The 15,295-nt window shown below is 43.8% G+C and overlaps 1 protein-coding gene across 2 annotated transcripts in view; it reads left to right on the top strand.

The window, feature by feature from the left end:
* The first annotated feature begins 1,698 nt into the window (after window positions 1-1,698).
* The window catches only part of Ets1 (ETS proto-oncogene 1, transcription factor), a 124,707-nt gene continuing 111,110 nt past the window's right edge, over window positions 1,699-15,295 (top strand). For both annotated transcript variants that reach the window (XM_037207648.1, XM_028879071.2), the window contains exon 1: window positions 1,699-1,831. In XM_037207648.1, coding sequence (XP_037063543.1) covers window positions 1,714-1,831 — 118 coding nt within the window. In that variant the 5' untranslated portion in view covers window positions 1,699-1,713. The remainder of the gene's footprint in view (window positions 1,832-15,295) is intronic.

Below are 15,295 nucleotides of genomic sequence, written 5' to 3'. Positions count from 1 at the left end.
GGATGGGCCTAAGGTCCTAACAGGTGATTGCTTATGAACTCTACTAGACAAGTGCAGGGCAAAAAGCCCCTCAATTACACCCTACACTTTGCTAGAGCATAACTCGACATCTATTTTATTCCAGTTATCTTGCACACACAGTGGTTACCATTGTAAATAGCTGTGATGGATTTAATTGACCATGCACTGTTTAAGCTGGGCAGCATGCCTGAACTGACTGGGTTTGTGGGGACAAGCTGAAGTTTCTTAGCTTCATAGACTTCTCTCCCAGCTTACATTACACTTTCTGGAGTTGGTTGGTTTGTGTGTCTCTCTTCCCATAGCAGTGTGGTCTGGTTAGATTCCTAGTGCCGAGAACAGTGCCTGGTGTAGACATTCATTAAATTAAACTGACGGAGCCAATAGCAAAGCATGGCTTTCATCCAAGTCATGGTAACACACAGGAGGGGATCATGAGCATTAAATGCTGTTTTAGCCACAAGCTTATAGGAACTGTGCTACTAATGATGTACGATGGAGGGTAAATGACGTGGTTTTCTGAATGACTGAATGGTTTTAGGTCTTTATGGACGTACAAGTGGAGTATGTGTGTCTTCATTAAGAAGGAAAGGAAGCACTTGTACAAATCTTGACTCATCCATTACTCAGTATAAATGGAATCTTAGGGCAAAAATCTTGGAACTGCAGGCAGATACAGACTTTCCCAGTGTTTCCCTATTTATAGAAAATGAGACTGCACTGTGACATTCTTATCATCGTGCCTGTAAGTGATGAAAAGATGCTGTGTGTGTTTACCTAGAGTAGCTTCAAGGCTTTCACATTGCTTATATTTTCTCAAAATAATACATGTTAATATTTCTGCCTTTTAATCTCTGCATCATAGAAAAAACAAATCCACCAATGCTCACCTATGCCAGAAATCACCTGAAGCCATCAGAGCCACCAATGCTCTTCTGGGGCAAAGGTCACCAGGAAACAGGTTTAGGCAAAGAGACACTTTAGCTTTATCTTTCAGAAACCCCAACTTCCCGTTTGGCCATCTCCCCTTTACATACAGTCAGGGCAATGTGACAACAGTGACAACATTTACATTAATCCAGGTCGGAGAGTAGAGGCTGGTGAGACCATCTGATATGATGTGGGCCCAGGTCATCTTATTTTGTGAAGGAATGCACTGTGGTGCTCACAGTGTACACCTATGTGTATCAGCACATACCCAATATGAACAATGCACACTTCACACATCAGGTTAATAAAGAGCAACAAGAAACCTAAGCCGGTGAGTGAGTGACAGAGATCCTGCTGGAGACCTTCGCCTGAGTGGTTTTACAGCACCCTCTCTCTCCTGTCTCATGCCTAGGTCAACACAATTCCACTGAGAAAGTCAAGCCACGGGAGGCAGAAGTAGTCTGTATCTAGCAGAGCACCAATCTAGTGCACCCCAATGAACTAGCTCGCTCTTTTTGGCTCTCCTCCTTCCCCGTTTTACCCCTGGCTCAGCTATATTTATTTGAAGCATCACTTGAAGGATAAAAATAATCAGGTGTGATTCGGTGCTGCCACAGACAGCGACAATATTTGCTCCGCTTCAGACCACAGCGCCTGCCCTTTTGACCGCTGCCCAAGTCCCAGAGGCTGACTGGAGACCGCCCCTTCGGCTTCCCTAGCTTGACCACACCTCCCATTTCAGGAGGCAGCTCTATTAGGAGCATTATGGTCTCTGCATCCTCTTTAGCCCCGGAGCCGAGGATTCCCTCAGGTAGAAGCTGGAAAGAGCGGCAGACCTTCGGTGAAGCTCATTTCACTCCTCACCCATCTCTCCGGCAAAGTAGTAAGTGAGCGCTGAGTTTCTGTTGAAAACTTTCATTCCATTTTTCCTCTCCTTCCCCACATCTTATGAATTAAAGGGTAAAAAGGGAAACTTTTAATATACAGCATGTTTCTCTTCCTCTTTTTACATCTCTCCCTATTCACCTATTCCATTGTTTAACAGTATTTTTCAAAATTACTTTCCGACCTCATTAGACAAGCTGAAAATCAAGACTCTTGTTATCCCTCGTCCCCAACGGCAAAACCACTCACATTGTAGATACTTGCAAATGACACTTCACAATTTTTTGTGAATATCCTTTGCAGGCCCTTCTGGAGAAATAAAACTGCAGTTGCACTTAGAAAATTTTCCTTTCTTTCGTCTCCATTAGTGAAAGTCTACTGTTTTGTCTCCCTCCCCCGCCCCCTTACCGGCGCCTTAATGAATGGCTTTCACAGAGAGCAAATCGCTACCCGTTAGGATCTTCTGAAGGCAAGCTAGCCTATTGGGTCGTTTCTTCCACCTTGTGACTTACGTCCTGCAAAAGCCCAACAATTCTTTGCAAGACCCTGTAGGTTGGTGGTTGTGGGGGTGTCTCTAGGTCGGAGGGGCTTTCTCTCCTGCACTGAGGGCTTGGGCCCCTGCTGCCAAGGGAGACTGGAGTTGGGACGGTAATTCCACTTTGCACGGGTCTTCTTGTTACTCTACGAGTATCTGCTATCACCTTTCAAAGCAGATTTTTCTGCGCGTAAACTGTACAAAGATGCTGGGTGGCGCGAGATCGTGACATTCCATTGTAAAGCTCCTTTTTTGTTTCAAACCAAAGGGGTTTTCCTTCCTACTTTGTGTCGCTGCATGGAACTAACTGGGTGGGAAACAACAGGAAATTCAGATCCTGAAACGTACCTCTGGCCGCTCCGTTTGATTTGTAAAATTACTGACACTTTAACCCTTTCATCAGCTGGGGTCTGGATTACTTCAGCACCTTTTTTTTATCTAGTGAGAAACCCCTTTGGTTTGTCAGGCTCCGATCACGCTCTATTCCTCCAGTTTACCTGCTGTTCAGAAGCCAGGCCAGGGAGAACTGAAAGGGGTTAATTCGTGAGAAGTGCTTTGAAGATGAAAAGGTCTTTTCATGTGTTAGGGATTGCAGTTATTAATATTAATATTTGAAGGATCACACTGCTTTTAATTGTAAATCGACAACCTCCATACTTACCGATCAGCAGTGGAATAGCAGTGCAGGCGACAGTCATACAGCCTTTTCCGTCCTGGATCCGCTGCTGGGGACTCTGGACGCATGTCTGATTACCAAGGGGCTGTTTGCCTCACAAGGCACCTTACACCCAGGTGCTAGTTGCCAGAGGTGCCGGGAAGGGCTAGAGCAGAGTCTGGGGAGGTGGGGAATCCTCCAGCACCTGGAGTCGGTGACCTTGGGTTCTCTGCTGAGACCACGCTTCTAATTGCCTATTCAAATTCCTAAGGATGGTGGAGTTCAAAGACCAGGAGGGTTAGAGCTGAATTTTGGAAGGAGGAAAGTGGATAAGCGATTGGATTCAATGGGAGTCAGCATTTGTAACTGAGGAGAGGTGACTGAATGAACATAGGGTGCTTTATCTCCTTAAAAATACAAGTGATTATTGATGCCCCACCTAATTTACAAAGAGGGGAGACTCCAAGTAAGTAGTATAGATCTTTGGAAAAATAAAAGAGCCAACACTGGGCTAAGGCAAACCAGTGCGGTGGGGACAGGTACTCAGCACAGATTTCTGCCTGTGATCGCAGACAGCCTCAGTGTGTGGGCAAATTTCTCTGGTTCTCCTGAACCTGGTCATTATATAGAATTCTATATTTTTATAAAGAATTGTAGTCATCTTCATCGCCTTCTTCCTTTCCTTCGGGAATGCATCTCAACACCATCACCCTTGACTTTCATGTGTTCTTTCCAGGTGTGGGCCTTGTGGCTTAATTTACTGGTGAACAGACATACAACCCCTGACAGTGATCCTTTTTTAATTGCCTATTCAAATTCCTCAGTGGCTCATATCGAGAGGCAGAAGAGATGGGTACATGCCAAAAGTTGGGGCTCGTTCCCTCCCTCCCTCCCTCCCTCCCTCCCTCCTTCCCTCCTTCTGCTCCCTTGTGTCCCTTCCTCTTTCCTCCCTCTTTCTTCTTCACAGAAATTTAAAGCATTTAGTGTATGAGTGACACTGAAATACGAGGCACCGATTTAATGGCATTTAAGGCAACACTTGTTTCTTTAATCCTAGCGAAACGTATATGTGAGATCCTCCCAGGCCTCCTTAACTCTGCTCAGGATGTAGCTTTACAGGACTCTTTTGAACTTAGCCAACTCCCTCATTTGACAAGATTGTTTTCACCCAAGAGAGGGGTGCAATCAATTTGCTGAGCGCTTGCTCAGCCTGTTCTGAAAGGTGCCCTGTGTGGACGGACCCCTTCATTGAAATCACTGGGGGGGAGCTCTGGGTGGGACCAGATCATAACCGAGGGAACGAGAACACAGGGCTCGGACTCCTATCACAGGAAGCAGAAACTCCAAGACACACAGAAGTGGCCTGGCTTTGGCTAGGTATCTGGGAGGGTAATGGGGATCAGGCCTATTTTCCAAAGACGAGTTCATAAATTACTCCTCGCCAAGCAGACACTGACTCTGGAGAGAGCTGCACGTCTGGAAGGCCTGAGTGAGTAAAGCATCCCACCAAGTCCAGCTTCGACTTCATGCCCCGCCTTGTTTAGAGAGGGCTGCGGAAGGTATGCATACATATTTTCAATTTTATATAATTTCTTTTAGAAAGCAATATTTTGCTGGAAAAAAAGGGTTGGAAATAACAGACAATACAATTTCAAATGGTGTGATACATTCCATGAATATTTTCTAAGTTCAAGAAACACAAAACAAAATTGTAGCTCCAGCAGAGTGGGGGAGAGAGAAGCATGTTTGGGATTATTATTATTTTTTCTCCATAGAGCAGAAGAAGGTGAATTTCATGCACCGGTAGTGTAGGTGTGGTTCCAGCACCTCCAGAGAAAGCTGGGTCAGCACTTCTTGATTGGAGTCAAGCAGGAAACTTTCAGCCAATCAGAAGTCTATCCTTCATGGGGAAAATACGATTTTCTATTTTATTGGCTTTTATTTAAAAACAATTCTAAGAGCACGAACGTTTGAAAAAATTGTTCAAAAAGTTTCTAAAAACATTTGAAACTTTTAAAAACTGGGACAAGTCAGTCTTTAAAATCATCTTTTGGTGCCTCTGGGTGGAGGTCTTTAAATGATTTCTATGAATGTGGAGGGATATATTACCATTCTGCGTCCCCTGTAGGAAGGTCTTCCTACATTCCCTGCCCTGGAATTCCTGGTCTTAAAGGGTCCTGAGGGCTTCAGTTTTTTGAGGTTTTTCAGAGGCTAAAGAGCTAGCCGTGTTTCTTGGGGAAGACAGAAGTCTTGGCCATCCTTTGGCATAGGAGACTCAGAGCCTTTCTTGTACATTTCGTTTTGGCCAGGTGTGCCCTGCACCTATGACGTGCAGACTTGTGCTCAGCTGTGGCCGAAGTCTTTGCTTTTATTTTCCAGGTGCTCTGCTTCCTAAGTACCCACCTTAGTAAAAATGCTCCAAGTGCAATCAGGTGAGTCCAGGCCTGCTCCTGAGTGAGGTCTTGAGACCTGTAGTGTTACCCGTCCTCACATGGAGTAGAGGCCCGAAGCTGCTTTGTAACCAGAACTGTGAGATTAGGATTCATGTGTGATTCATAGTTTGGATGCCCCTGCCTCAAATCAAAAACAACAATAGCTACAGAAATGGAAGTCCCAGACAAACGGGAACCCTTGAAATGCTTTCCAGAGCAGGCAACTAACTTTCCTGTATTTATAGCCAGTTGATGTGTTACTCCACAAAAAGTGATATCTATAGCTCAGGAAGCTGCAGTAGTTCCTAGTGTGTGTGACAGCATCTGTAGTCTTTCCAAGAGCTCTCTTGGAGCTGTAAGAATATGCTAGCTTCTTGGTTGTATGCATAACAATGGTGCAGGGTGCCTAGCATTCACTGAAAACCATGGCTCTTTTGTCTTGCAAAAATTTTTGGCTAAGGATATTCAGCCTGTGATATTTGTTAAAGAGGTTAGTTTCTTGGATGACTTAAATGTCAGTTTTTAGAAAAAGAGGTGAAGATTTCAACCCTGAGGTTCTAGTTGTCCATCTCCCCTTCTTTCTCGTTTTTCTTTTTTTCAGACAAGGCCTCACTAAGTACCCCTGGCTTGCCTGGAACTCACAGAGATCTGCCTGCCTCTGCATCCCGGGATTAAAGATATGCACCAGTACATCTGCTCCTTAAATAAGTAACCTCTGCTACCTCGAGCTGTGAAAATAATACTAATATAATAATTATACTAAAACCCATCTTTCCTACGAACAGTAATTGTCAGGTGCTGCTGATAAAATAGCAATAATTTATTGACTTTTTTTTTTAACTAGGTATAAGGAATGCAGCTAAATACCTTTATTTTGTATATCCCTCCTCAACAACCCTCAAAGGGTTGGTATTCTTGTCTTCATTTTATAGTTGAAGAAACTAAGATCGTGAAGCTAAGAAATCCTGTCATGACCACCTCCTCAGGATGAATAGTCAAGTCCACTCAACCATCTGTGAAGCTCTTCATGACACCTCAGCTGTCTGGCCTTAGCTTATTGAAGCAAAAATGAGATGGTTTGATTAATTTTTTTTTTCGGAGTCCAAAATTCACTGGCTCTGAGAAACCACTCTTAGCAGCAGACTGCCAGCAAGCTGTTTAGCATTACGCTGGGAAATTGGAACCTTAGAGTTTGGGCAATAAAACAAATGAAACCCCACCATGAAAATCACAATTAGGCATAGTCCAAGAAGTTGCTTGCCAGATTTGAGAGATCCATGTCAGCTGGTGTCTTTTAATTCCGTTTTAGAGGCAAAATATTAAAACTATCCAGCCCCCTTTGATTCCCCGAGTCTTGCTATTTATGACCTCTCTTGTTTTGTTGAGATCTTCTGACAAGCAAGAACCCGATTTCAATTCTAGATTGCAAATGCAGGCCACACGCTATGGGGTGAAATGAAATTATTTAAGACTCCAGGCTTTGGAAGAATTTCTTTAGCGGAGAGCATTGGGTGAGAGTTGACATTTTTGTCTTATAATTCTTTGGGTCTGACTTGGCCAAGGATCTCTTTAACCCTGACCTCTAAGACATCTGTGATTGAGAAGAAAGAACTGCTTAGCATCATTCTTCCAGATTCTTTGTTTTGGTTTCCATGTTTAAAGTCTAAAACAATCTTAATCAGTCGTCATCACCACCTAACTTGGCCACAGCACTGCGGTGCACCTGGAGGTCAAGTGTACTCATTTGTTGCTTCTCAGGGTCATACACAGGACAGAAGGACACTATCATCAGTGCACTTTTCTTCTTACCAAGGGCCACTTTTCTTATGACATGCTCCTCCTTGCTAACTAGAAGGAGCAGACTGCCAGTTTCTGATGTGTTTCAGAGACTTCAGTGCCACTGTCCTAGTTGAATTTGGAGGCTGTTGGAGCTCAACAGAACCTTTGTATCTATCGTTGACAATGCATTCTGACAACATGATGGCGAGAGGGTTTTTCTATCCAGGATGAAGTGCCTAAATCAATCATGAAACACTCCTTATTCCCACCTCCATAATGTACAAGAGTAAAGCCACCATTAAAAAATTCTTTATTTTGAAATTAAATGTTTACATGTATGGGTGGGGCAAGTGCCAGCAGAGGGTAGTGGGAGGGGTTAGATACCTTGGGGGTGAGTTACAGGAGGTTGTGAGGTGCCCAATATGGGTGCTAAGAACTAAACACAGGTCCTGTGTGACAGGCATGTTAACTCTTAACCACTGAGCCATCTCTGTAACTCCCTTAAACCACCATTTAGCCCTGAGACATTAGTGACCTATGTCCCTAGGAAGAACAAAAGAATATATGCTTATAAAGTCATAATGGCATGAGCCCATTTTAGTATTGTAAGGAAGACTGGTTATATACATCATATAGGACTTGACAATGCTAAGCTTGCTAATGCTTAATTCTGAATTTCAGAGACAGAAGAATAGGAGATGGGTATGAGTCCTTTTCTTTAAGGAAGGGCTAGAGATGGTTACCAGTAAAGCTGGAGAGAAAGAGGACATGCTGATCACTCTGTAATAGTTGCTGCCTCTGAGTTTTGTGAAAGAGCCACCTACTAGGTGGCTGTTGAAGACACAGAAGGAGGGGGCAGCACACACAAGCCTTTATTGGTCAACGCCACTATTTAAAGGATACTTACCACTGTGAGTCTGCAGTCCTTGCTGAGGACAGTGAAGGTCATTCAGTCTTAGTGAGGCAGAAAGACAGCCCCCAGTTCTAATCATTCACTCACAGTCAGTCTCTGTCTCTCAGGTGTTCTCAACCTTCCTAGCACTGTGACTCTTTAGTACAGTTCCTCAAGTTGTGGTGACCCCCAACCATAAAATTATTTTTGTTGCCACTTCATAGCTGTAATTTTGCTACTATTATGAATCATGATATAATTACCCATGTTTTCTGATGGTCTTAGGTGACCCCTGTGCAAAGGTCGTTTGATCATTCGTAGGGGTTGTGATCCACAGGTTGAGATACTGCTGCTTTACAGCAATGTTTCCTAGGAGCATGGTAAGGAATGTTCCATTATTTAGTGAGCTCTCTTAAAGCATTTAGAAAACTGGCCTTGGTAGCTTTGTTATACTAGCAAATCAGGAAGATACCTTCCAAAATGACCAGAGAAATACCGTGGACCATGTGTGGGAATTAGGATATAACGGTGGGGAACAGACAAAATTATGTGGTACATTAATTAGATTGGAGACAAATATTGTATTATTTGTAGTCAACACTTTAAGTTATCCTTTAATTGTATTTTTTACGATAGACCCCTTCTCTGTTGTATTTAGGAAGCCCAAGTCCACTGTTGGGAGTGGACACCTTCCATAACACGTGGTGAGGTAGTTCTATCCTAAGATCTGCACCCTTCTGGGTATTTTCTGGCATGCTCCTTCACCAGTCAATGCGGGTTACATGAATGGTATGCACCATCTAAAAAGACATGGTCTCTCTTTGAGGCAACCTGCGACTCTAGGAGAGAGGATGGTAGAGTATCATACTTTTATGCATTTTAGTGTCACTTACAAGAGGAAAATCAGGGTGACCACAGAGCTCAGGACAAGTTTATATGGCATAGTCAGACCCCTGTTTTCATCCAACTAGCCAAACATGGAGAATATTCAGGAAAAAATTACATCAACTTTGAACATGTACAGACTTCCTTTCCTTGTCACGATTGGCTAGCCTGGGCTGCATAGGGAGCTCCTGGCCAGTCTGGGCTATATGAAAAGACCCAGTCTTAAAAAAATATTTTGACAGTAGCAATATAGTTGTGGCTAATTATATATTATGGAATGTAGAATATTTATATGTGTTTACAATCTTAAACTTCAGGAGATAGAGCAATACTTGTGGACACATAATGCCCACCACAGCATAATGTCAAATATCAATGAAAAAAGCAGATTATAAAACAGCATATTCAGACTATAGCATGAAGGTGACTGTGGATGGTGGGGTTGCATGGGATTTCTTTTAGATCCATTTGAGGCTTTTCTGAATTGTTTTCCCCACATTCAGGTACCTATTTGTTGATGAAGAAAACAACAAAACCAACTATAAAATATCTCATTAAACAAACAGAAAAATGGCAGTTGATTTCTAAATATACATAATGGATAGCAAAGGACAGCTTTTAAATTCCATTTTTCAAAAGTCAAATGATTTGCTGGCATTCAGGAAAATATCCTTAAAAAATAAAAAAGTCACCAATTTTAAGACTTTCTATTGTGAATTTAAAGTATTTTATAGAAGAATGATTTTAGAATATGGGGGTTTTAAAAAACATTTGTAATAAATACACTTTATTATGTTAACCATTTGGAGAGATTATTTATTTATTATTTACTTTGAAATAGTAGTTCACTCTGTAGCCCAGGTTGGCTATGAACTCACTATATTCCTGCCTTACTCTTTTGAGTGCCAGAATTATAAGTGCATACCACTATGCCTGGGAAGTAGGAAAAAAAAAATCAAGTGTGGTTTACTGGGATAGTTGCTTAAAGTCATAGGTTTCCTTTAAGGGCAGATCATATAAAATTAAAAGCTCTTGACTGGTGTCTCATTACCTACTGATGGAATCAAGCAGGACAGAGTTGTGTGAACTGGATTCAGCCCGACCAAGGCTTATCTCTTCAGGGTCCCTAGTCTTCTGCTGCTTCTCCCTCCCTCGTCCCTCTTGCCTGCTAATCTCTTTGCTTTGTGCATCATTGCCCCTTGACCTGGGTGAATAGGGATGTGGGCTAGCACGCCCTGGCAGGGTTAAGAGGCCGCTGGACCAGGTGGAAGTTGAAATGGCCACAAAGAAAAAAACTCTATGGAAATGAGTGGAAAACTAGTTTTCAAGGAGTGCATTGGATATGAGACATTCCCATAGGCCAAACTGTTGGCTGTTTCTTCTTTCCTCAGCCTATAGCTTGCCTGGTCCCTAAGGTCCAGGATGAAGAAGGTAGAGAAGCGACTGGAAACGGTGAAGCCCTAGGGTCCGGGTCTAATGAAGCAGCAGACAGGGTGGTCTCAGACTTCCTTTTCATCTAAAAGGAACTAACCAAAGGCTGTGTACAAGTTCTCTCTAATCCTTAGCAGTTATTTGCATGTCAGTCACGTGGTAAGACTCAGCAGGAACTTGGGGATGGATTAAGCTCTGCTTTGGAGAGTTTGAATTCTAGTGAGGTCAGGCTGAGAGGGAAGACAGCAAAGTGCAGTGGTGTGACTGCTCGCACAGGGCAGTGGGAAAAGGTTTCCTACATAAGGTGACACGAAATAGTGACGTGAGCATAGCGAAGCAGAGATTGTTTAGAGATGGACATGGGGCACACTCATTTCAGGTGGTCTTCATCCAGACCTGCAGTCTAGGCAGAGCCTCTGATTTGTAAAACAAACGCGTTCACAGTTAATTCATCTCTCCCATTCTTAGGCTTAGGAGAGTTGTTTGGCCACCCACCCATCCACCTACTGAAAACTTGAGTTTCTGTCATGCAAAGTTCGGGATTGAGTGGGAGAGATAAACAGACACAGATGTTGGTAGAGCCCTGTGGTAAGTGTAAACAATAGGAAGGTAATACGCTGGAGACTCTTGGAAAGGAGTAGCTAGTCCCTGCTGGGGTGAAGAGTGGCTGAGGGAGAGGTGAGTGAGGGCTTGGGGTCTGACACAAGCCGAGATGCTTCTGGAGACATGGGGCTCACAGGAACTGGAGGACAGAGGGCATTTCCAGGAACACTGCAACCGAAGAAGGACAAGGGAGGAACTGAGTTACACAGCGGAAGGCTGTGGAGCATACAGCAGGGCTCTGTGGGCTGAGGACATGGCGGGCGTGTGGAAGGCTGGGAGTACGGCTTAGTAGTCTCACTTTGGAAGCACCCATTCTGCTCATTGAGCAATGCTGGTTTCATTGAGGAAAAATGAATTTAGCTCTGTATGATGCACCGTTCCCATACGTTCCCATCATCTCTCCACTGAGACAGGTCTCAGGGCTGTTTCTCAGCTGGAGCGTAAGGCTTAAAATCACACAGTTGTTTTCTATTTAGGTAATTCACATGTGCAAGGCCAAGACAAAATGTTCAAGTCCAGCTGATGTTCAAGAAATTGTCATGTGGGAGGAGTTGGCCAAAAAGCCAAGGGGAGAAAGAACTCACACACCCACAGACACACACACACACAGACACACACACAGGCACACACACAGACACATACACACACAGACACACACAGGCACACACACAGACACAGAGACACACACCGAGACATACACAGACACACAAACACATACACAGACACATACACAAACATACACACAGAGACATACACACAGACACACAGAAACATATACACAGACATAGACACACACACACACACACACACACACACACACACACACCTTTTGCATCTTGAGAAAGGATTAGATCTCTAGCAGCTGTTCTGTGTCACAATCTGCAAGTTGGAAAAGGGGCAGGTTCTTTTCTTCTTTCTCCAAAAAAATAATAAAGCAGCAATCGCTTTCTGTCCCAGAGTTATTTCCTGCGATGAGAGCCCTTGAGATCCCTGGCAACTCCCTCTTTTTAGTTTCCTCCCTGGGCAAAGGGCTTTTCCCCAAGGGAAGTGTCATTCACGCTGTGGAGAGTATGGTCCAGCACAGAATGCACCAGATGTTCAGCCAGAGGTTTCCTCCCTCTCTCTGTCAACTGGAAGAGAAAACATGTTTCCACTGGACCTTTTTCCAAGTGTGTTGCTATGAAGGGGAGTGTTGTCTGGCTGGCAGACAGAAACTCTTGTTGTCTTTGAGCTGGTCTCTGGTACAGCACTGTCAATGCATAAAGTTCTTTCTCTTGGGAATATGTAAGTAAACTGGACATGCAGTAGGGCGAAGGTCCTTTACTGCTGTGGGAGTCTATATGATTCACAGGGCCATGGGTCACACCTTCCTCTGCAGTCTTCCATGATTCCCTTTTCTGTGTGTCCCATAGAACCAACCACTGTTTACTTTTTCCATATTTTTGGCAAACTACTGATCACAATATGATACAGTTACATGTGAATCTGTCTTCTCCACTTCTGAAGCCATACACTCTGTCTTTCCCAGCTTTCTTCTCCTGAGCTTGTTAGAAGCCAAAGGGCCAGGAAGTCAGGAATCTGTGTTTGTTTACTAGTATGTCTCAAGGGCCCAGCACATTGCTTCATACATAGGAGGTTCAGAGTAACTATTGAAGGAATAAATAGATTCTGCTTCTGTATGGTTGTGAGTTGGAGAACAGGTCTGTAGGGACACGGGATCTGTGGTGCTTTTTGGAGGGACACCAGAAGGCTGAATGGCTCCTGTGAAGTAGCATCCATCATGCATGGACATTTCCAGCATGAAGGTATAAACCATCCTGCAGGACATTGGGGGGCTGGCCAGCTTTTCCTCAGGGACTCTCATTACGGTAGGCCGTTTTCAGCGTGGCATAGTCAATGCAGCTTTTAGGTCTCATCCTTTTATATCAGTGCACTTTGATGGTGATTTGTTAAGGCATTTAAAGTTAATTTTTCAGATTAAAATGAAAACAAAATCCAGTAGGAGAGAATGCTTCAGTGAGGGAGGGGCCATTGAGTATCTGGACACTATTCATCCCACACCTGGTTAGGACAGGTTCATGATGATCCACGTTGTCTGAATCTAATTCTCAGAGTCTGAGACATGGAGCCGCTCACTAATTTTAGCAAAATCGTTGAATGGACAAGAGGTGACAGACAGGTGAAAACAATGTTCTTGGAATGGCCATCCTTGATCTTTTCCAGCCATTCAGTGTCATCACCGATGAGCATTCCTGGGTCCACTGGCTACAGCAGGGACAAGGATGAAATCTTCTTTCTTTTCTTCTTCTTCTTCTTCTTCTTCTTCTTCTTCTTCTTCTTCTTCTTCTTCTTCTTCTTCTTCTTCTTCTTCTTCTTCTTCTTTTCGAGACAGGGTTTCTCTGTGTAGTTTTGTGCCTTTTCTGGAATTCACTCTGTATCCCAGGTGGGCCTTGAACTCACAGAGATCCACCTGCCTCTGCCTCCTGAGTGCTAGGGTTAAAGGCATGTACCACCACTGCCCAGCTGAAATCTTTTTTTTAATATGTCTTTTAAAAATAATTTATTTATTTTTATTTTGTGTGCATTGGTGTTTTCCCTGATTGCATGTCTGTGTGAGGGTGTCAGGTTCCTCTGAACCGCTAAGCCACCTCTCCAGGTCCATGGATGAAATCTTAAGTAGCGTAGCCTAGCTACCTAGAACTCTTATTTAACTGGTTTTTAACTAACTGATTTTTGTTTGTTTGTTTGTTTTGGGAGGGGGAGTTAATATTATCTGGACTTTCTTGTACTTTGAGGAGGAAAGACATCTTTTTAAAAATGTACTTATTTATTCTACATGTTTTTTTACATCATGTATCTTGATCCCATTCTTTTCCCTGTCCCTTCCCATCCACTCTCTGCCCCCTGCACAACCCCCAAATAAAACAAAATTTAAGAGAAAAAAGGAAAAAAATAAAATAAAATTTAAAAAGGGAAAAACTTAAAAAAATCTCATCATGGAAGCTGCAGTGTGACACAGTGATTCATGCCATGAACCCCTTTGTCCATATGTCTTTACCTGCAACTGTTCATTGCAAAGTCATTGGTCTGGTTTAAGGCCTCTGGTTTCTACTACCCTATCAATACTGGGCCCTCTCTAGGGCTCCTCCTGGATATCCTATTGTTGCCCTGTGTTGTGGAGATCCTGCAGCTTTGGGTCTGCAGGTCAGCTTCCTTCCCGTGCTCCAGCAGATCATAGATGGGGTGGATGATGGGGTGGGCCAAGTCATAACCTTGGGTCTGGGCCTGGGCAGCTGTAGGGTTGGTCTTTCATATGTGGAATGGGACCGCTTTCCTCTGCTTACAACTTTGGGGCTGGCTCACCCACACCTGCACTAACAAGGTTGGCTCTCCTACTCTTATGACCACAGGGCCAACTCTCCCACCTGCACCAGATATTGATGGGTGGGTGGGGGGTTATTCTCTCCTGCCCATGCTGCCACAAGACAGATGAGAAATGGGGACACTTCTCCCATGCTCACAACTTTGGGGCTGGCTTACCCACACCTGCGCTAACAGGGTTGGTTCTATTGTGCTGCCATGGAGAGGTGCAGGGCCTGCTCTCCCAAGTGTTGCAGCTGGTGGGGGTCAGGGAGAACTTTCCTGCTCTTATGACCACAAGCCCAGCTCTTCCACCTGCCCCAGGCATTGCTGGGTGAGGGATGGGGGAAAGACGTCTTAATAAGGTAAAGTACTTCAAAGCAAACCCCCACAGCTCTAGGATAAGTTCTGCTTTATAAGCTCAAATTTCTCACCCAATTGATGTTGTGGCTTAATTGGTCAAGTTGTGAGCAGGATCCTTGTGAAAGTAGGTATGCCATTGACTATCAGGCACTATCAAGATAGTGAATTAGAATTGCAAACTGAACGTAAAACCCATCTCTGTACTTTTTATGTTTTCTTGAAATAGGTTGATTGATTTGAACACACACAGGAATGAGGGGGCAAGGGCGGACAGGAACTGGAAAGCAGCTAGGATGAAATGTCACTTCCTAACAATAGGAATTTGGCCTCTGAACGATAGGCCTAGGAATGTAATCTTCTCAATCATTCAAGAGAGGCATATTTTTATGTGTAGTATTGAGTTTATGAAAGTGTGTGAACTTTTGCACTCTGGAGAACACTCAACTCAACAGAAATGCTTGATAGATCAACGATCTTCTTGGTGACCGGCAGCTCGCTGGAAAATCCCTCTAAGTTAGAGCATTCCA

This window comes from Peromyscus leucopus, chromosome 7 (genome assembly GCF_004664715.2).
Source record: "Peromyscus leucopus breed LL Stock chromosome 7, UCI_PerLeu_2.1, whole genome shotgun sequence".
NCBI classification, from domain to species: Eukaryota; Metazoa; Chordata; class Mammalia; order Rodentia; family Cricetidae; genus Peromyscus; species Peromyscus leucopus.
The sequence above is the reverse complement of the archived record's forward strand: the minus strand, read 5'-3'. Positions and strand labels throughout refer to the sequence as shown.